The sequence below is a fragment of the Salmo salar genome, chromosome ssa17 (genome assembly GCF_905237065.1).
Source record: "Salmo salar chromosome ssa17, Ssal_v3.1, whole genome shotgun sequence".
Classification (NCBI taxonomy): domain Eukaryota; kingdom Metazoa; phylum Chordata; class Actinopteri; order Salmoniformes; family Salmonidae; genus Salmo; species Salmo salar.
Genome location: NC_059458.1, coordinates 33,193,822 through 33,217,473, shown reverse-complemented (window position 1 = coordinate 33,217,473; position 23,652 = coordinate 33,193,822). Strand labels below are relative to the sequence as shown.

At 44.0% G+C, this 23,652-nt stretch overlaps 1 protein-coding gene across 7 annotated transcripts in view; it reads right to left on the bottom strand.

Moving 5' to 3' along the window:
• LOC106575852 (Nance-Horan syndrome protein) overlaps positions 1-23,652 on the bottom strand; it is a 200,237-nt gene that overhangs the window by 23,998 nt on the left and 152,587 nt on the right. Inside the window, exon 1 of one of the 7 annotated variants that reach the window (XM_045699504.1) lies at positions 21,309-21,661. The exons of the other annotated variants lie outside the window; for them this stretch is intronic. Within the exon in view, the coding sequence (XP_045555460.1) occupies positions 21,309-21,351 (43 nt within the window). The 5' untranslated portion in view covers positions 21,352-21,661. Of the gene's footprint in view, positions 1-21,308; positions 21,662-23,652 lie in introns of those variants that run through there. 7 annotated transcript variants of the gene reach the window in all.

Sequence of the window (23,652 nt, the reverse complement as noted above, 5' to 3'; positions counted from 1 at the left end):
GCATAACAGTATGGCCCCAACAGTATGAGCCCAACAGTATGACCCCGACAGTATGAGCCCAACAGTATGACCCCAACAGTATGAGCATAACAGTATGACCCCAACAGTATGAGCCCAACAGTATGACCCCAACAGTATGAGCCCAACAGCCTTCCATAAACAGCTGTAACTTTGGTTGTCCAGCTACAATCACACCAAGACCTTGATATAAATCAATACATTATTATACATATAATTCAAGAAATGATATATACATATCATTTATATACACATATATATTGAAATATTTCCGAGCAAGGGATCAAAATGTGATTCTGACTTTAAACTTAAGAGGAAACCCGCCCAACATGAACAGGAAGAATGCAGGAGTTATGAAACCAGTCACTGCCATTCCATATCAGCAGGGGGCAGTAACACATATCAACATCAACTGAATTAAGCTGACAACTGCTCCAACGACAATCGTCCATGTTTCCTCAAAACACCATCTCTGCTGCTGTTATGCATCAACACATAGATGCACAGAACATCTGATTTAAAGAGACGGTGGTGTTATTATAATGCAGACAAAAGACAACGCTGCTTTTATCCTCCAAGGCTGGGAGAGGGGGATGAGAGGAGGAGAGAGAGATGAACAGAAGATACGAGGGAGATGTAACCCTCTTTCTTTCATCATCTTTTATCTTCTGGCCTTGCTTTCATTTCAACCCTCATATTACAACAGCATCTGTTCATTAACATCTACAGTAGGTGTGTGTGTGTGTGTGTGTGTGTGTGTGTGTGTGTGTGTGTGTCTGTCTCTGTGTGTGTGTGTGTGTGTGTGTGTGTGTGTGTGTGTGTGTGTGTGTGTGTGTGTCTCTGTGTGTGTGTGTGTGTGTGTGTGTGTGTGTGTGTGTGTGTGTGTGTGTGTGTGTGTGTGTGTGTGTGTGTGTGTGTGTGTGTGTCTGTGTGTGTGTGTGTGTGTGTGTGTCTGTGTGTGTTTATGTCTGTGTCTGTATGTGTGTGTTCGCTGTGCGTGTCTGAGAGTTAGTTCGCTGTGTTCGTGTGTGCGCTTGCGCGTGTGTGTAGCCTGTTGTTTCCTTGAATAACCCAGGCTCATCTGTAACCAGGCAACCCTTCCTATCTGATGTAGGATGAATAGAATGATCTCTATCAATCCATAATCATGAGACTAATGTGGATGAGACGATCTGTCCAGGTCTGATGATTTCAGCCCAGAGAAAGCAGAACATTCAATAGGTCCCTGACAGCCAGAAAATGAATAAGCACAGCTAGCTTGCACATTGTATGTTACCAGCTGGGTTGTGCCTCTATACAAGACTGTGTTAGCCCAATGAGCTAAAGCCATTGACCTCCATCAGTGGGCTAACAGTCTTGTGGCGCACAAGAGACCCGGGGTTTGAACCCAGTTGGTATAAAGGATTTCTGAAGAGGGCTACTACAGTACCTAGGGCCCTTAACTGGCCCTCTCCCCATCTATATAGAAGCCAGTTGGAGGGTTCAACCACTGTGGTCTGAAGAGGGCTACTACAGTTCCCAGGGCCCTTAACTGGCCCTCTCCCCATCTATATAGAAGCCAGTTGGAGGGTTCAACCACTGTGGTCTGAAGAGGTCTACTACAGTTCCCAGGGCCCTTAACTGGCCCTCTCCCCATCTATAGAGAAGCCAGTTGGAGGGTTCAACCACTGTAGTCTGAAGAGGTCTACTACAGTTCCCAGGGCCCTTAACTGGCCCTCTCCCCATCTATATAGAAGCCAGTTGGAGGGTTCAACCACTGTGGTCTGAAGAGGTCTACTACAGTTCCCAGGGCCCTTAACTGGCCCTCTCCCCATCTATAGAGAAGCCAGTTGGAGGGTTCAACCACTGTGGTCTGAAGAGGTCTACTACAGTTCCCAGGGCCCTTAACTGGCCCTCTCCCCATCTATAGAGAAGCCAGTTGGAGGGTTCAACCACTGTGGTCTGAAGAGGTTTATCTAAGGCCTTTTTTTCCCTCACTTTTTCTCCCCAATTGGTAGTTAGTCTTGTCCCATCGCTGCAACTCAGACTCGGGAGAAGCGAAGGTATAGAGCCATGCGTCCTCCGAAACACAACCCTGCCAAGCCGCATTGCTTCTTGATACATTGCTCACTTAACCCGGAAGCCAGCCGCACCAATGCATCGGAGGAAACACCGTATAACTGGCGACCGAAGTCAGCTTGCAGACGCCCGGTAGAGCACAATGGGACAGCCCTCCCCTAACCCGGACAAAGCTGGGCCTTATGGGTCTCCCGGTCACCGCCGGCTATGACACAGCATGGGATCGAACCCAGGTCTGTAGTGACGCCTCAAGCACTGCAATGCAGAGCCTTAGACCGCTGCGCCACTTGGGAGGCCCACCTAGGGCCTTTAAGTGACACTGAAGTGAGTGCTGATAATGACGGGGGAAGAAATTGATACAGTTAAAATTTCTGATATTATTTAATACGATTTATCATATCGTATTGTTTTCACAATATCACAATATTATTTTGGCGCAAGGTGTAGCTGTAGCTGCACCAAAACTGTTTCCTTCATAGCTTGTTCTCCATCTTCTTTTTAAATAGGGAGACAATTTGTTTTCAGCATTTTTATTGAATCGCAACACATATAGAATCGTGAGAATCAAAAGAATGACAATATGTATCATATCGTCTCCTAAGTATCATGATAATATTGTATTGTGAGGTCCCTGACAATTCCCCACCTAGTTACTGCCTTCAGCCTCTAGTAGAGGTGATGGATTCAGCCTCTGCTGCTGTAATGGAGTAGAGGTGGTGGATTCAGCCTCTGCTGCTGTAATGGAGTAGAGGTGGTAGATTCAGCCTCTGCTGCTGTAATGGAGTAGAGATGGTGGATTCAGCCTCTGCTGCTGTAATGGAGTAGAGGTGGTGGATTCAGCCTCTGCTGCTGTAATGGAGTAGAGAAGGTGGATTCAGCCTCTGCTGCTGTAATGGAGTAGAGGTGGTGGATTCAGCCTCTGCTGCTGTAATGGAGTAGAGATGGTGGATTCAGCCTCTGCTGCTGTAATGGAGTAGAGGTGGTGGATTCAGCCTCTGCTGCTGTAATGGAGTAGAGATGGTGGATTCAGCAGCCTCTGCTGCTGTAATGGAGTAGAGAAGGTGGATTCAACCTCTGCTGCTGTAATGGAGTAGAGGTGGTGGATTCAGCCTCTGTGGCTGTAATGGAGTAGAGGTGGTGGATTCAGCCTCTGCTGCTGTAATGGAGTAGAGAAGGTGGATTCAGCCTCTGCTGCTGTAATGGAGTAGAGGTGGTGGATTCAGCCTCTGCTGCTGTAATGGAGTAGAGGTGGTGGATTCAGCCTCTGCTGCTGTAATGGAGTAGAGGTGATGGATTCAGCCTCTGCTGCTGTAATGGAGTAGAGGTGGTGGATTCAGCCTCTGCTGCTGTAATGGAGTAGAGGTGGTGGATTCAGCCACTGCTGCTGAAATGGAGTAGAGGTAGTGGATTTGTGTCACGTACTGTTACAGCACACCCTCCATCTCTCCTTTCCTCATTTGCTCTCCTCTCCTCCTCTCTTTTCGATCTCCTCTCCTCTCCTCTCCTCCTCTCTTTTTGATCTCCTCTCCTCTCCTCTCCTCTCCTCTCCTCTCCTCTCCTCTCCTCTCCTCTCCTCTCCTCTCCTCTCCTCTCCTCTTCCTCTCCTCTCCTCTCCTCCTCTCTTTTCGATCTCCTCTCCTCTCCTCTCTCCTCTCCTCCCCTCCCCTCCCCTCCCCTCCCCTCCCCTCTCCTCTCCTCTCCTCTCCTCTCCTCTCCTCTCCTCTCCTCTCCTCTCCCTCTCCTCTCCTCTCCTCTCCTCTCCTCTCCTCTCCTCTCCTCTCCTCTCCTCTCCTCTCCTCTCCTCTCCTCTCCTCTCCTCTCCTCCTTCCTCCTCTTCTCCTCTACTCTCTTCCTTTCCTTTCCTCTCCTCTCCACTCCTCCTCTCTCCTCCAGATAGCTTATGCTGCAGCAGCAGTGTCTCATCAGAGAATGCAGTGGATTTTAAAGAGTCAATTACTCAGCAACATTTTCTTCCTCATATCACATGGTTTTAGTGCTGTGCATCATCAAGAAACAGATCAGAGAGAGAGACAGGGGTAAGAGAGAGAGAGATATAGAGTGTGAGAGAAAAATAGAGAGAAAAAAAGAGAGAAAAGAGAGAGAGAGGAGGTAGAGAAAAAGGAAGAGAGAGGAGAGAGAGAGATGACTTCCACGAGCGTTCCTTCTCCCTATGCACTGAACACAGTCATTGTTTCACAGAAAACAGCATCAACAACAGCATAATATTAAGCATAATCAACAAAGGCTTGCAGTGGATACATAACACACACACACACAGTACACACCTCTACCTATCGCCCGAGTTGGATCGGCCAAACACAGTGCGTGACCTTTCATGTCATCCCTATGTCCAGCCATTCAGCTAGCACCAAACAGCTGCACAACTGAGGTGGTTTGATGAGTAACCTTCCCTGAAGACTTGTGTTAGTTCTGAAGACTCGATGTCAGTCACTCACCTGTCCCTCATGTTATGTCTAGCCTTCATCCCTCCTCCTACCTGCAATGTCCTTCTCCTGTCTTCCTCCTCTCCTACTCCTCTTCCTCCTCTGCATGCGACAGGGAGGAATCTTTCTCTGTGAGTTACCCATCCCTGCGAGTTACCCATCTCCCGCTTCAGTGGCTACACTGAGAGACGGACGGGGCGGCATGTCCGTGAGAGACAGAGACCAACTCAGGTCTGACAGAGTGGACGAGCTCTCTCTGTATCTGACTGATACTGTACCCTGTCCCTCTCTACATCCCTCTCCCTCTCTCTCTCTCTCTCTCTCTCTCTCTCTACATCTCTCTCTCTCTTCTGTCTGCAGGTGTGGACTCAGCAGTTTACGGCATCATCAGCCTGGCCCAGGAACTTAGCCCACTCCAGAGCAGCAGAGAGACCAGTAACAGTATTGACAAGCTGTAACTTCCATACCAGGACACTGCTGTTAAAGAGCCTGACCAACACGTAGGTTTTTTCTCTGGGCAAAGAAATGGTAGAGGCATTGTGCACAGCAATATGTACACTGTGTACAGCAATGTGTCTCCTCCAAGATGCAGGTTCAGTCAGGAACAACACATTGTTATATGTGATGTAAATACCACATTATTGGATAGAAAATGACCAACCTAGACTCAATACTTATATGTCGTGCATATATCTCTCCTCCTAAATTTACTAACACACAAATATACAGTCGTGGCCAAAGGTTTTGAGAATGACAAAAATATATGAATTTTCACAAAGTCTGCTTTCTCAGTGTCTTTAGATATTTTTGTCAGATGTTACTATGGAATACTGAAGTATAATTACAAGCATTTCATAAGTGTCAACGGCTTTTATTGATATTACATGAAGTTGATGCAAAGAGTCAATATTTACAGTGTTGACCCTTCTTTTTCAAGACCTCTGCAATCCGCCCTGGCATGCTGTCAATTAACTTCTGGGCCACATCCTGACTGATGGCAGCCCATTCTTGCATAATCAATGCCTGGAGTTTGTCAGAATTTGTGGGTTTTTCTTTGTCCACCCGCCTCTTGAGGATTGACCACACGTTCTCAATGGGATTAAGGTCTGGGGAGTTTCCTGGCCATGGACCCAAAATATTGATATTTTGTTCCCCGAGCAACTTAGTTATCACTTTTGCCTTATGGCAAGGTGCTCCATCATGCTGGAAAAGGCATTGTTCGTCACCAAACTGTTCCTGGATGGTTGGGAGAAGTTGCTCTCGGAGGATGTGTTGGTACCATTCTTTATTCATGGCTGTGTTCTTAGGCAAAATTGTGAGTGAGCCCACTCCCTTGGCTGAGAAGCAACCCCACACATGAATGGTCTCAGGATGCTTTACTGTTGGCATGACACAGGACTGATGGTAGCGCTCACCTTGTCTTCTCAGGACAAGCTTTTTTCTGGATGCCCCAAACAATCGGAAAGGGGATTCATCAGAGAAAATGACTTTACCCCAGTCCTCAGCAGTCCAATCCCTGTACCTTTTGCAGAATATCAGTCTGTCCCTGATGTTTTTCCTGGAGAGAAGTGGCTTCTTTGCTGCTCTTCTTTGCTGCCCTTCACCAGGCCATCCTCCAGAAGTCTTCGCCTCACTGTGCGTACAGATGCACTCACACCTGCCTGCTGCCATTCCTGAGCAAGCTCTGTACTGGTGGTGCCCCGATCCCGCAGCTGAATCAAGTTTAGGAGATGGTCCTGGCGCTTGCTGGACTTTCTTGGGCGCCCTGAAGCCTTCTTCACAACAATTGATCCTCTCTCCTTGAAGTTCTTGATAATCCGATAAATGGTTGATTTAGGTGCAATCTTACCGGCAGTAGTATCCTTGCCTGTGAAGCCCCTTTTGTGCAAAGCAATGATGATGGCACGTGTTTCCTTGCAGGTAACCATGGTTGACAGAGGAAGAACAATTATTCCAAGCACCACCCTCCTTTTGAAGCTTCCAGTCTGTTATTCGAACTCAATCAGCATGATAGAGTGATCTCCAGCCTTGTCCTCATCAACACTCACACCTGTGTTAACAAGAGAATCACTGACATGATGTCAGCTGGTCCTTTTGTGGCAGGGCTGAAAAACAGTGGAAATGTTTTTGGGGGATTCAGTTCATTTGCATGGCAAAGAGGGACTTTGCAATTAATTGCAATTCATCTGATCACTCTTCATAACATTCTGGAGTATATGCAAATTGCCATCATACAAACTGAGGCAGCAGACTTTGTGAAAATTAATATTTGTGTCATTCCCAAAACTTTTGGCCACGACTGTACACCATTTAGCTCTATATGCTTTGGAAAATGGTCTGTATTTGACACTTGTTTCTGAGCAGCTCTATAGTAATGATATTCAAGGCTGTAACAGGGCTGTAAGGGCTTTAACAGGGCTGTAACAGGGCTGAATAATGCAGCAGCTTTATAGTAATGATATTGAAGGCTGTAACAGGGCTGTAACAGGGCTTTAACAGGGCTGTAACAGGGCTGTATAATGCAGCAGCTTTATAGTAATGATATTGAAGGCTTTAACAGGGCTGTAACAGGGCTGTATAATGCAGCAGCTTTATAGTAATGATATTGAAGTCTGTAACAGGGCTGTAACAGGGTGTATAATGCAGAAGTTCTACAGTAATGATATTAAAGGCTGTAACAGGGCTGTAACAGGGCTGTATAATGCAGAAGTTCTACAGTAATGATATTAAAGGCTGTAACAGGGCTGTATAATGCAGAAGCTCCACAGTAATGATATTAAAGGCTGTAACAGGGCTGTATAATGCAGCAGCTCTACAGTAATGATATTGAAGGCTGTAACAGGGCTGTAACAGGGCTGTATAATGCAGCAGCTCTACAGTAATGATATTGAAGGCTGTAACAGGGCTGTATAATGCAGAAGCTCTTCAGTAATGATATTGAAGGCTGTAACAGGGCTGTAACAGGGCTGTATAATGCAGAAGCTCTACAGTAATGATATTAAAGGCTGTAACAGGGCTGTATAATGCAGAAGCTCTACAGTAATGATATTGAAGGTTGTAACAGGGCTGTAACAGGGCTGTATAATGCAGCAGGCAGATAGAGCTCAGATAGTCCAGATGCCACAGCCCCTCCTCTCTCTCTCTCTTCCTAGTGCAGCTGCAGCAGATATACAAGTCATTAGTGGTGAAAAGTATTAGTGCAGACAAATCTGGGTCAGAACAGAGTAGAACACACAGCCAGCGCATTGGTGCTGGTGATGAGGGGGTCATGGTGTGTGTGTGTGTGTGTGTGTGTGTGTGTGTGTGTGTGTGTGTGTGTGTGTGTGTGTGTGTGTGTGTGTGTGTGTGTGTGGGTGGGTGGGTGGGTGGGTTGGGGGGGTTGTGTTTAGAAAGCTGTTGTAGGAGAGAGGATATTATTGTACTGTACATAATCATCTTGAGTAAATAACACGGAAGTCAGTATTGTTAATCACCCCTGCAGGTCTCCATAGTGAAATAATAACACGGAGGTCAGTATCGTTAATCACCCCTGCAGGTCTCCATAGTCAAATAATAACACGGAGGTCAGTATCGTTAATCACCCCTGCAGGTCTCCATAGTGGAATAATAACACGGAGGTTAGTATTGTTAATCACCCCTGCAGGTCTCCATAGTCAAATAATAACACAGAGGTCAGTATTGTTAATCACCCCTGCAGGTCTCCATAGTGAAATAATAACACGGAGGTCAGTATTGTTAATCACCCCTGCAGGTCTCCATAGTCAAATAATAACACGGAGGTCAGTATCGTTAATCACCCCTGCAGGTCTCCATAGTCAAATAATAACACGGAGGTCAGTATCGTTAATCACCCCTGCAGGTCTCCATAGTCAAATAATAACACGGAGGTCAGTATTGTTAATCACCCCTGCAGGTCTCCATAGTCAAATAATAACACGGAGGTCAGTATTGTTAATCACCCCTGCAGGTCTCCATAGTCAAATAATAACACGGAGGTCAGTATTGTTAATCACCCCTGCAGGTCTCCATAGTGAAATAATAACACGGAGGTCAGTATTGTTAATCACCCCTGCAGGTCTCCATAGTCAAATAATAACACGGAGGTCAGTATTGTTAATCACCCCTGCAGGTCTCCGTAGTCAAATAATAACACGGAGGTCAGTATTGTTAATCACCCCTGCAGGTCTCCATAGTCATTTAGCAGACACTTTATCAAAAGCTATTCACAGTTCATTGTGACATTGTGATACATTCAAAATATGTGGAAAAATACTGTCTGTGTGGGAATCTCTCTCTCTCTCTCTCCCTCGTTCTCTCTCTCTCTTTCTATCTCTGACAGCAGAGTGGGGGATGGGCGGAGGGTGGACGGCAGCGGCCTGTATATCTGTCTGTTCCTCACAGCTGGCTACCTAAAGGTGATCCTGATAGCATTTGATAATCCCACAACGATACAGCAACGCTCAGCTATGCTTTCACCAAATACTGCTGGGTCCTGTTATCGGACTGTTGTTGACTATAGACACCACATCAAGTCTATATACACCACATCAAGACTATAGACACCACATCAAGACTATAGACACCACATCAAGACTATAGACACCACATCAAGACTATAGACACCACAGCAAGACTATATACACCACATCAAGACTATAGACACCACATCAAGACTATATACACCACATCAAGTCTATATACACCACATCAAGTCTATATACACCACATCAAGACTATAGACACCACATCAAGACTATATACACCACATCAAGACTATAGACACCACATCAAGACTATAGACACCACAGCAAGACTATATACACCACATCAAGACTATAGACACCACATGAAGACTATAGACACCACATCAAGACTATAGACACCACAGCAAGACTATATACACCACATCAAGACTATAGACACCACATCAAGTATATATACACCACATCAAGTCTATATACACCACATCAAGTCTATATACACCACATCAAGTCTATATACACCACATCACGTCTATATACACCACATCAAGACTATATACACCACATCACGTCTATATACACCACATCAAGACTATATACACCACATCAAGACTATAGACACCACATCAAGTATATATACACCACATCACGTCTATATACACCACATCAAGACTATAGACACCACATCAAGACTATAGACACCACAGCATGTCTATATACACCACATCAAGACTATATACACCACATCAAGACTATAGACACCACATCAAGACTATAGACACCACATCAAGACTATAGACACCACATCAAGACTATAGACACCACAGCATGTCTATATACACCACATCAAGACTATAGACACCACATCAAGACTATAGACACCACATCAAGACTATAGACACCACATCAAGACTATAGACCCCACATCAAGACTATAGACACCATTTAAAAGTTATTAAACTGTAATAAGCTGTATAAACTAACCAACAAACAGGTTACATAGGCTCAGGATATAGAGTGGGGTCACCTGACAGTATATGGTTAGTCCAAGGTTTTAGACGTTCCAGTGCAGGTCTGTAAGGATGACATACAACTCAATGCCATTAAAGAGGTGACCACATCCTGAAGTAGAGATGTCAACATGTGTAACACGTGAGAAAAGCAGTAAGCATCATCTGCTGTAGCATATCTCTCCAGCCTGACTTAACTAGTCAAGTTTTATAGAATGGCTCCCAAGACTAGCCATCATCAGCATACAGAAAAGACTGCTTTGTTTGGCACAGCAAGCACAACATATCAGGAAGGTAGGACCAGGGTAGGACAGGCAGACAGTTTAAGAGAAATACCAGGGTAGCAGGGGCGGTTCTGGGGGGGGGGCAGGGGGACCAGTGCCCCTGTGACAACAATTCTGGACCTCCTTGTGGCCCCCCTAAATGTGGAGTATGAAATAATTTTTACATAACAAATTTTTGCTATCGTTCTTTTTTTACATCAGTTATTAGACAGTGGCAACGCAGAACACTAATGATTATGAACATGGTCTTTTGCCTGCTAATGCCTGCAATGCAGTGAAGAAAATGATATGACAACAATAACGTCTAATGTAACTGGCCCCTCTAACAGTACAACTGGCCCCAGCTTGGCCCCCCCAGTTGAAATGGTCTAGAACCGCCACTGCAGGGTAGGACAGGCAGTCAGTTTAAGAGAAAGACCAGGGTAGGACAGGCAGTCCGTTTAAGAGAAAGGCCAGGGTAGGTAGGCAGACAGACAGTGTCAGAGAAAGACCAGGGTAGGACAGGCATACAGTATCAGAGAAAGACCAGGGTAGGACAGGCATACAGTATCAGAGAAAGACCAGGGTAGGACAGGCAGACTGTGTAAGAGAAAGACCAGTGTAGAACAGGCAGACCAGACGATTTGCTGGGAGGATGGCATGGTACCACACGGATACGTGGGCACAGAGAGTGTGGCAGCCTCGGTCCATGTGGCGTTTCAGCCATGCATACCCATGCAGCCCTGCCCAGCTATGCCTCCTATTCAGGTTTGAAATGTCGCTCTCTAAAGCCTGGTGCCCCCCTAGAGAGCCAACCAACCAGGCCTGGTTACCCATGGTTACCTAATCAGAAGAGAACCATGGCGCTCTCCCAGAAGCGTGGCTGGTGTGTAAAATCTTCCAATTCAGACAAACAAAGAGGTGTAATGGGTTCGTACTCAAAAATATTTCATAAAGCTATCCCTGATCAGTAAAACATTAAAAACATTGAGTAATGACCTAAGCTTTATGCTACCCATGGTTCCCCCTAAGGCAGGATATACAGTGCCTTGCAAAAGTATTCATCCCCCCTTGGCGTTTTTCCTATTTTGTTGCATTACAACCTGTAATTGAAATTGATTTTTATTTGGATTTCATGTAATGGACATACACAAAATAGTCCAAATTGGTGAAGTGAAATGAAAAAACTGAAAAGTGGTGCGTGCATATGTATTCACCTCCTTTACTATGAAGCCCCTAAATAAGATCTGGTGCAACCAATTACCTTCAGAAGTCACATAACTATTTAAATAAAGTCCACCTGTGTGCAATCTAAGTGTCACATGATCTGTCACATGATCTCAGTATATATACACCTGTTCTGAAAGGCCCCAGGTCTGCAACACCACTAAGCAAGGGGCACCACCAAGCAAGCAGCACCATGAAGACCAAGGAGCTCTCCAAACAGGTCAGGGACAAAGTTGTGGAGAAGTACAGATCAGGGTTGGGTTATAAAAAAATATCCAAAACTTTGACATCCCACGGAGAACCATTAAATCCATTATTAAAAAATGGAAAGAATATGGCACCAGAACCAACCTGCCAAGAGAGGGCCGCCCACCAAAACTCACAGACCAGGCAAGAAGGGTATTAATCAGAGAGACAACAAAGAGACCAAAGATAACCCAGAAGGAGCTGCAAAGCTCCACAGCGGACATTGGAGTATCTGTCCATAGGACCACTTTAAGCTGTATACTCCACAGAGCTGGGCTTTATGGAAGAAAAAAAAAGCCATTGCTTAAAGAAAAAAATAAGCAAACATGTTTGGTGTTTTCCAAAAGGCATGTTTGGGGAGACTCCCCAAACATACGGAAGAAGGTACTCTGGTCAGATGAGACTAAAATTGAGCTTTTTGGCCATCAAGGAACACGCTATGTCTGCCATAAACCCAACACCTCTCATCACCCAGAGAACACCATCCCCACAGTGAAGCATGGTGGTGGCAGCATCATGCTGTGGCATTGTTTTTCATCGGCAGGGACTGGGAAACTGGTCAGAATTGAAGGAATGATGGATAACACTAAATACAGGGAAATTCTTGAGGGAAACCAGTTTCAGTCTTCCAGAGATTTGAGACAGGGACAGAGGTTCACCTTCCAGCAGGAAAATGACCCTAAGCATACTGCTAAAGCAACACTCGAGTAGTTTAACCTGTTGGGTCTAGGGGGCAGCATTTGCACGTCTGGATAAAAAAAATGTACCCGATTTAATCTGGTTACTAATCCTACCCAGTAACTAGAATATGCATATACTTATTATATATGGATAGAAAACACTCTAAAGTTTCCAAAACTGTTTGAATGGTGTCTGTGAGTATAACAGAACTCATTTGGCAGGCAAAACCCTGAGACATTTTCTGACAGGAAGTGGATACCTGATGTGTTGTATTGAGTTTAAACCTCTCCCATTGAAAAACACAGGGGTTTAGGAATATTTTGGCACTTCCTATTGCTTCCACTAGATGTCACCAGCCTTTACAAAGTGTTTTGAGTCTTCTGGAGGGAGATCTGACCGAACAAGAGCCATGGAACGGTGATGTCCCATTAGACACCTGGCGCGCTACTTCATGTTGGGTACCCTCGTTCCAATACGTTATAAAAGGCTATGCATTCGTCCACCTTGAATATTATTCATGTTCTGGTTAAAAAGGCCCTAATGATTTATGCTATACAACGTTTGACATGTTTGAACGAACGGAAATATATTTTTTCCCCTCGTTCATGACGAGAAGTCCGGCTGGCTTACATCATGTGCTAACGAGACGGAGATTTTTGGACATAAATGATGAGCTTTTTTGAACAAAACTACATTCGTTATGGACCTGTGATACCTGGAAGTGACATCTGATGAAGAGAATCAAAGGTAATGGATTATTTACATAGTATTTTCGATTTTAGATCTCCCCAACATGACGTCTAGTCTGTATCGCAACGCGTATTTTTCTGGGCACAGTGCTCAGATTATTGCAAAGTGTGATTTCCCAGTAAGGTTATTTTTAAATCTGGCAAGTTGATTGCGTTCAAAAGATGTAAATCTATAATTCTTTAAATGACAATATAATATTTTACCAATGTTTTCTAATTTTAATTATTTAATTTCTGACGCTGACTTGACTGCCGGTTATTGGAGGGAAACGATTTCCTCAACATCAATGCCATAGTAAAACGCTGTTTTTGTATATAAATATGAACTTGATAGAACTAAAAATGCATGCATTGTCTAACATAATGTCCTAGGAGTGTCATCTGATGGAGATTGTAAAAGGTTAGTGTATCATTTTAGCTGGTTTTATGGTTTTGGTGACCCTGTCTTTGACTTGACAAAACATTACACACAACTCTTGTAAATGTACTGTCCTAACATACTCTAAATTTATGCTTTCGCCGTAAAACCTTTTTGAAATCGTAAAACGTGGTTAGATTAAGGAGATGTTTATCTTTCAAATGGTGTAACATAGTTGTATTTTTGAAAAATTTGAATTTTGACATTTATTTGGATTCAAATTTGCCGCTCTTGAAATGCACCTGCTGTTGATGGAGTGCACCACAGGTGGCACGCTAGCGTCCCACCTAGCCCCAAGAGGTTAAGGGAAAACATTTAAATGTCTTGGAATGGCCTAGTCAAAGCCCAGACATCAATCCAATTGACAATATGTGGTATGACTTAACCTGTTAGGGCTAGGGGCAGTATTGACACGGCCGGATAAAAAACGTACCTGATTTAACCTGGTTACTACTCCTGCCCAGTAACTAGAATATGCATATAATTATTGGCTTTGGATAGAAAACACCCTAAAGTTTCTAAAACTGTTTGAATGGTGTCTGTGAGTATAACAGAACTCATATGGCAGGCAAAAACCTGAGAAGATTCCTTACAGGAAGTGCCCTCTCTGACAAGATCTTGTTCTTCTTGTCTCTGTTTATTGAAGACTGAGGATCTTTGCTGTACCGTGACACTTCCTACGGCTCCCATAGGCTCTCAGAGCCCGGGAAAAAGCTGAATGATATCGAGGCAGCCCCAGGCTGAAACACATTATCGCGTTTGGATAGTGGCCGGTCAGAGTACTCTGAGACTCAGGCTCGTGCACGAGGGCACGAGATGTTTTTATTTTCTCTCTCTTTGTATGTATACACGCTTTCCCGGTCGGAATATTATCGCTTTTTTTACGAGAAAAATGGCATAAAAATTGATTTTAAACAGCGGTTGACATGCTTCGAAGTATGGTAATGGAATATTTAGAATTGTTTTGTCACGAAATGCGCCATGCTCGTCACCCTTATTTACCCTTTCGGATAGTGTCTTGAACGCACGAACAAAACGCCGCTATTTGGATATAACAATGGATTATTTGGGACCAAACCAACATTTGTTATTGAAGTAGAAGTCCTGGGAGTGCATTCTGACGAAGAACAGCAAAGGTAATAACATTTTTCTTATAGTAAATCTGACTTTGGTGAGTGCTAAACTTGCTGGGTGTCTAAATAACTAGCCCTGTGATGCCGGGCTATCTACTTAGAATATTGCAAAATGTGCTTTCACCGAAAAGCTATTTTAAAATCGGACATATCGAGTGCATAGAGGAGTTCTGTATCTATAATTCTTAAAATAATTGTTATGTTTTTTGTGAACGTTTATCGTGAGTAATTTAGTAAATTCACCGGCAGTGTTCGGTGGGAATGCTAGTCACATGCTAGTCACATGCTAATGTAAAAAGCTGGTTTTTGATATAAATATGAACTTGATTGAACAAAACATGCATGTATTGTATAACATAATGTCCTAGGGTTGTCATCTGATGAAGATCATCAAAGGTTAGTGCTGCATTTAGCTGTGGTTTGGGTTTATGTGACATTATATGCTAGCTTGAAAAATGGGTGTCTGATTATTTCTGGCTGGGTACTCTGCTGACATAATCTAATGTTTTGCTTTCGTTGTAAAGCCTTTTTGAAATCGGACAGTGTGGTTAGATTAACGAGAGTCTTGTCTTTAAAATGGTGTAATATAGTCATATGTTTGAAAAATTGAAGTTTTTGCATTTTTGAGGTATTTGAATATCGCGCCACGGGATTACACTGGCTGTTGAGTAGGTGGGACGCAAGCGTCCCACCTAGCCCATAGAGGTTAAAGATTGCTGTACACCAACGGAACCCATCCAACTTGAAGGAGCTGGAGCAGTTTTGCCTTGAAGAATGTGCAAAAATCCCAGTGGCTAGATGTGTCAAGCTTATTGAGACATACCCCAAGAGACTGGCACACTCAAGTTTTCAGTTTTTTTGTCTTAGTTCTTGTTTTTTTTCACAATAAAAAATATTTTGCATCTTCAAAGTGGTAGGCATGTTCTGTAAATCAAATGATACAAACCCCCCAAAAATCCATTTTAATTCCAGGTTGTAAGGCAACAAAATAGGAAAACAGCCAAGGGGGTGAATACTTTCGCAAGCCACTGTACAGTATATCAACCCAGTCACACACATGCACACACCCACAGGAAATGGTGCTGTAGTCCTGCTCTTCATGTCTCTTGCTCCTCTAGGAGCCTCATACCGTTTAATCTCCGTACACCCTCACTGTCTTCTGTTTAATCTACATACGCCCTCACTGTCTTCTGTTTAATCTACACACACCCTCACTGTCTTCTGTTTAATCGACACACGCCCTCACTGTCTTCTGTTTAATCTACACACACCCTCACTGTTTTCTGTTTAATCTACACACGCCCTCACTGTCTTCTGTTTAATCTACACACACCCTCACTGTCTTCTGTTTAATCTACACACGCCCTCACTGTCTTCTGTTTAATCTACACACGCCCTCACTGTCTTCTGTTTAATCTACACACGCCCTCACTGTCTTCTGTTTAATCTACACACGCCCTCACTGTCTTCTGTTTAATCTACACACGCCCTCACTGTCTTCTGTTTAATCGACACACGCCCTCACTGTCTTCTGTTTAATCTACACACACCCTCACTGTCTTCTGTTTAATCTACACACGCCCTCACTGTCTTCTGTTTAATCTACACACGCCCTCACTGTCTTCTGTTTAATCTACACACACCCTCACTGTCTTCTGTTTAATCGACACACGCCCTCACTGTCTTCTGTTTAATCTACACACGCCCTCACTGTCTTCTGTTTAATCTACACACGCCCTCACTGTCTTCTGTTTAATCTACACACGCCCTCACTGTCTTCTGTTTAATCTACACACGCCCTCACTGTCTTCTGTTTAATCTACACACGCCCTCACTGTCTTCTGTTTAATCTACACACGCCCTCACTGTCTTCTGTTTAATCTACACACGCCCTCACTGTCTTCTGTTTAATCTACACACACCCTCACTGTCTTCTGTTTAATCTACACACAGCCCTCACTGTCTTCTCTTTAATCTACACACGCCCTCACTGTCTTCTGTTTAATCTACACCGCCCTCACTGTCTTCTGTTTAATCGACACACGCCCTCACTGTCTTCTGTTTAATCTACACACGCCCTCACTGTCTTCTGTTTAATCTACACACGCCCTCACTGTCTTCTGTTTAATCTACACACGCCTCACTGTCTTCTGTTTAATCTACACACGCCCTCACTGTCTTCTGTTTAATCTACACACGCCCTCACTGTCTTCTGTTTAATCTACACACGCCCTCACTGTCTTCTGTTTAATCTACACACGCCCTCACTGTCTTCTGTTTAATCTACACACGCCCTCACTGTCTTCTGTTTAATCTACACACGCCCTCACTGTCTTCTGTTTAATCTACACACGCCCTCACTGTCTTCTGTTTAATCTACACACGCCCTCACTGTCTTCTGTTTAATCTACACACGCCCTCACTGTCTTCTGTTTAATCTACACACGCCCTCACTGTCTTCTGTTTAATCTACACACGCCCTCACTGTCTTCTGTTTAATCTACACACGCCCTCACTGTCTTCTGTTTAATCTACACACGCCCTCACTGTCTTCTGTTTAATCTACACACGCCCTCACTGTCTTCTGTTTAATCTACACACACCCTCACTGTCTTCTGTTTAATCTACACACGCCCTCACTGTCTTCTGTTTAATCTACACACGCCCTCACTGTCTTCTGTTTAATCTACACACACCCTCACTGTCTTCTCTTTAATCTACACACGCCCTCACTGTCTTCTGTTTAATCTACACACGCCCTCACTGTCTTCTGTTTAATCGACACACGCCCTCACTGTCTTCTGTTTAATCTACACACGCCCTCACTGTCTTCTGTTTAATCTACACACGCCCTCACTGTCTTCTGTTTAATCTACACACGCCCTCACTGTCTTCTGTTTAATCTACACACGCCCTCACTGTCTTCTGTTTAATCTACACACGCCCTCACTGTCTTCTGTTTAATCTACACACGCCCTCACTGTCTTCTGTTTAATCTACACACGCCCTCACTGTCTTCTGTTTAATCTATACACACCCTCACTCTCTTCTGTTTAATCTATACACGCCCTCACTCTCTTCTGTTTAATCTATACACGCCCTCACTCTCTTCTGTTTAATCTATACACCCTCACTCTCTTCTGTTTAATCTATACACACCCTCACTCTCTTCTGTTTAATCTATACACACCCTCACTCTCTTCTGTTTAATCTATACACACCCTCACTCTCTTCTGTTTAATCTAAAAACACCCTCACTGTCTTCTGTTTAATCTACACACGCCCTCACTGTCTTCTGTTCTATCTACACACACCCTCACTATCTTCTGTTCAATCTACACACACCCTCACTCTCTTCTGTTCAATCTACCCTCACTCTCTTCTGTTTAATCTGCACACACCCTCACTCTTTTATGCTTAATCTACCCACACAATCTTTATCTTAATCTACATATTAACTCTCATTCCTAATCTACACAATCTCTTAAAGTACTGCTAATCTACGCACACACACACACACAATCTCACTGGTTTACTCTTCCTAATCTACACACTCATCGGACTCCATCAGAAGAAGCCAGTTCATCTAAGGGACATTTGCCAAAAAGCAGATAGACTCTTTCCCACAATCATCCTCTCCCCCTGGAGCCTTAGAAGACTTTAAAGCTGTCCTCTCCTCTATCTTTAAAGCTCTGGTTTCCTCATTTCCCCCCAGACTGCTACTTCTGCCCTTTAATTATTCCAACCAGTTGAGACGTGTACTACCCAGGCTTCAGCCCATGTATTAACACTGCGGTTCATATGGGACTTTTAGAAAGAAAAAAAAAACAATAGCCTAGAGAGCTTTGACAAACTGATGTTTAAATGTTACTTCAGTGGATCCTGTCAAAGGGACGGGTTTGGTCTTCTGTTGAACACAGGAAACTTCCCTGTTACTATGCATATGAGAAAGTCCAGAAACTCCAATGCTTTCAGAAAACAAACCGATAACAAACTGATAACCTAGAGCTGAGAGCTCAGAGGAAGTGATTTTGAAAAAGAGAATAGTATATTTTTGACCCACGTCATAATCTGTTTTCCCACAGGTTACAAACAAACAAAACAGCAGGCTAAACCAGCAGACAAACCAACTCTGATTATGAGCATAGAACAGTAGTGAGTGAGTTCACCAGAAACACAACCATAACCATTCAAACAGCTATGAAGAATAAACCATACTACTGCTAGTACTAGTGAAGCAGCCCAAAGAGTACCATACCTCTAGATCTGATAGATACACAGTACCATACCTCTAGATCTGATAGATACACAGTATCATACCTCTAGATCTGATAGATACACAGCCCAGACCGTACCATACCTCTAGATCTGATAGATACACAGTACCATACCTCTATATCTGATAGATACACAGTACCATACCTCTAGATCTGATAGATACACAGTACCATACCTCTAGATCTGATAGATACACAGTACCATACCTCTATATCTGATAGATACACAGTACCATACCTCTATATCTGATAGATACACAGTACCATACCTCTAGATCTGATAGATACACAGTACCATACCTCTAGATCTGATAGATACACAGTACCATACCTCTAGATCTGATAGATACACAGTACCATACCTCTAGATCTGATAGATACACAGTACCATACCTCTAGATCTGATAGATACACAGTACCATACCTCTAGATCTGATAGATACACAGTACCATACCTCTAGATCTGATAGATACATAGTACCATACCTCTAGAACTGATAGATACACAGCCCAGACAGTACCATACCTCTAGATCTGATAGATACACAGTACCATACCTCTAGATCTGATAGATACACAGTACCATACCTCTAGATCTGATAGATACACAGTACCATACCTCTAGATCTGATAGATACATAGTACCATACCTCTAGATCTGATAGATACACAGTACCATACCTCTAGATCTGATAGATACATAGTACCATACCTCTAGAACTGATAGATACACAGCCCAGACAGTACCATACCTCTAGATCTGATAGATACACAGTACCATACCTCTAGATCTGATAGATACACAGTACCATACCTCTAGATCTGATAGATACACAGTACCATACCTCTAGATCTGATAGATACACAGTACCATACCTCTAGATCTGATAGATACACAGTACCATACCTCTAGATCTGATAGATACACAGTACCATACCTCTAGATCTGATAGATACACAGTACCATACCTCTAGATCTGATAGATACACAGTACCATACCTCTAGATCTGATAGATACACAGTACCATACCTCTAGATCTGATAGATACACAGTACCATACCTCTAGATCTGATAGATACACAGTACCATACCTCTAGATCTGATAGATACACAGTACCATACCTCTAGATCTGATAGATACACAGTACCATACCTCTAGATCTGATAGATACACAGTACCATACCTCTAGATCTGATAGATACACAGTACCATACCTCTAGATCTGATAGATACACAGCACCATACCTCTAGATCTGATAGATACACAGTACCATACCTCTAGATCTGATAGATACACAGTACCATACCTCTAGATCTGATAGATACACAGTACCATACCTCTAGATCTGATAGATACACAGTACCATACCTCTAGATCTGATAGATACACAGTACCATACCTCTAGATCTGATAGATACACAGTACCATACCTCTAGATCTGATAGATACACAGTACCATACCTCTAGATCTGATAGATACACAGCACCATACCTCTAGATCTGATAGATACATAGTACCATACCTCTAGATCTGATAGATACACAGCACCATACCTCTAGATCTGATAGATACACAGCCCAGACAGTACCATACCTCTAGATCTGATAGATACACAGTACCACACCTCTAGATCTGATAGATACACAGTGCCATACCTCTAGATCTGATAGATACACAGCCCAGACAGTACCATACCTCTAGATCTGATAGATACACAGTACCATACCTCTAGATCTGATAGATACACAGTACCACACCTCTAGATCTGATAGATACACAGTGCCATACCTCTAGATCTGATAGATACATAGTACCATACCTCTAGATCTGATAGATACACAGTACCATACCTCTAGATCTGATAGATACACAGTACCATACCTCTAGATCTGATAGATACACAGTACCATACCTCTAGATCTGATAGATACACAGTACCATACCTCTAGATCTGATAGATACACAGCCCAGACAGTACCATACCTCTAGATCTGATAGATACACAGCCCAGACAGTACCATACCTCTAGATCTGATAGATACACAGCCCAGACAGTACCATACCTCTAGATTTAATAGTTACACAGTACCATACCTCTAGATCTAATAGTTACACAGTACCATACCTCTAGATCTGATAGATACACAGCCCAGAGAGTACCATACCTCTAGATCTGATAGATACACAGCCCAAAGAGTACCAAACCTCTAAATCTGATAGACACACAGTACCGTACCTCTAGATCTGATAGATACACAGCACCATACCTCTAGATCTGATAGATACACAGTACCGTACCTCTAGATCTGATAGATACACAGCCCAGACAGGCCAAGGCCATGGTGAGTTGCAGTCAGGTACTCCTCACGTTCCTTCCTTCCTTCCTCCCTTCTTATCGTCAGGTAGCAGGCCTCTCTCTCAGCATCCACCTGATACCCTCTCAATCGTACTCTACGTCTGGTTCACTCACTCAGTCACTAGGGGCTACGGCCATTCTAGACACTAGGTAGGCGCCCTACTATGCTCTTCTCCTTGTAGTCCCTGTTCTATCGTTGCTGCTAGTGTGCACTCTAAACATCTCTGCACCGTCTGCAGCTACACTGATGGCAGACACCCCCCAACACTGTTCTCCAACCTTCCCCCTACCCCCTACCGTCCTGCTCTCTCTCTCTCTCTCTCTCTCTCTCTCTCTCTCTCTCTCTCTCTCTCTCTCTCCCCTCAATCACCATCTACCATCCTGAGCCTAGTACAGATGCTGTGGTCCTGGTCGGTCCTGTAATCTCTTTATGGTCCAGTAATATGAAGGGGATGGGGAGGGACTTACTCAGTTCTCAGAGAGCTGCTGGCGCACTGCTAATCCATGCTGTTGAAAAGGCATGGCGTCGGTTGGTCGGTTAAACCTTCCTGGTGATGCCTTACTACTCGTCAGGATATAGGAATGTGTGTGACATCATGTGAGTCAGATAATCTATTCAAGATCGGCTTACGATCAATAAGCTTTCAATCAATGACAAAAGTATATGAGTCAACATACAGACACTACTACGTTGAATCTCTCTTAACACACACACAGCATCCAACAAGGAAAGCCCATGAGGACAGCTACTGACAACAGATTACACAACACCTCCACATGGCACCTCCCGTCAGATAGAGTGAGGAGAGAGGGAGGACGATAGAGGGAATAGAGGGAGGGAGGGAGGGAGGGAGGGAGGGAGGGAGGGAGGGAGGGAGGGAGGGAGGGAGGGAGGATGCCCCTATACCCTATTCAGTGCACTACTTTTGACAGCTCTGTGTGTAGTTCAGTAGTGCTCTGGTCAAAAATAGTGCACTACATCCATTTGCGATGTAGTCTGGCTCTCTTTTAAAGACCTGATTAGTAGAAGCCAGCGTGTGTGTGTGTGTGTGTGTGTGTGTGTGTGTGTGTGTGTGTGTGTGTGTGTGTGTGTGTGTGTGTGTGTGTGTGTGTGTGTGTGTGTGTGTGTGTGTGTGCTGTAGCCTCTAGCCTGCTGCATGGCATGGTGGAATAATACTCCCTCACTCTTAATCCTTTATAATCTGGAGGCCTCTCTCTCAACTGGTGACCTTGGCTGCTGCAGCCGCTGAGGTGGTACAGTAGTCTAGTAGGTGAGCTGTTAGCATGGCTAGCGGAGGCTGGGTGAACTACATACACACAGATTGTATATTTATACTGCTGTTAGCACGGCTAGCGGAGGCTGGGTGAACTACATACACACAGATTGTATATTTATACTGCTGTTAGCGCGGCTAGCGGAGGCTGGGTGAACTACATACACACAGATTGTATTTTTATACTGCTGTTAGCGCGGCTAGCGGAGGCTGGGTGAACTACATACACACAGATTGTATATATATACTGCTGTTAGCGCGGCTAGCGGAGGCTGGGTGAACTACATACACACAGATAGTATATTTATACTGCTGTTAGCACGGCTAGCGGAGGCTGGGTGAACTACATACACACAGATTGTATATTTATACTGCTGTTAGCACGGCTAGCAGAGGCTGGGTGAACTACATACACACAGATAGTATATTTATACTGCTGTTAGCGCGGCTAGCGGAGGCTGGGTGAACTACATACACACAGATTGTATATTTATACTGCTGTTAGCACGGCTAGCGGAGGCTGGGTGAACTACATACACACAGATACTATACTGTACTTACAGAGCTGTTAGCACGGCTAGAGGTGGCTAGCTGAACTGAACTCAGCATGAATACAGAGCTGTTAGCACGGCTAGAGGTGGCTAGCTGAACTGAACTCAGCATGAATACAGAGCTGTTAGCACGGCTAGAGGTGGCTAGCTGAACTGAACTCAGCATGAATACAGAGCTGTTAGCACGGCTAGAGGTGGCTAGCTGAACTGAACACACACAAGAGTCAATAGCTGGCGAGGCTGAGGCCAAGGCTCCATGACAGCTTGACACTCTACAGGGCATCGATTAACAACGTAGGGCCCAGCCTGGGAACAGAGCCCAGATCTCAGCCCTTTTTTATATATAGTCCTTTTTATTGCCATTTTCTCTTTCTCCTTGGCCAAATTGTGAAACAATCTTTGTAATAACACCCTCCCCCTCCACCTCTCTTAACCAGGTGTGACCTGCAGAGTACTGAAGT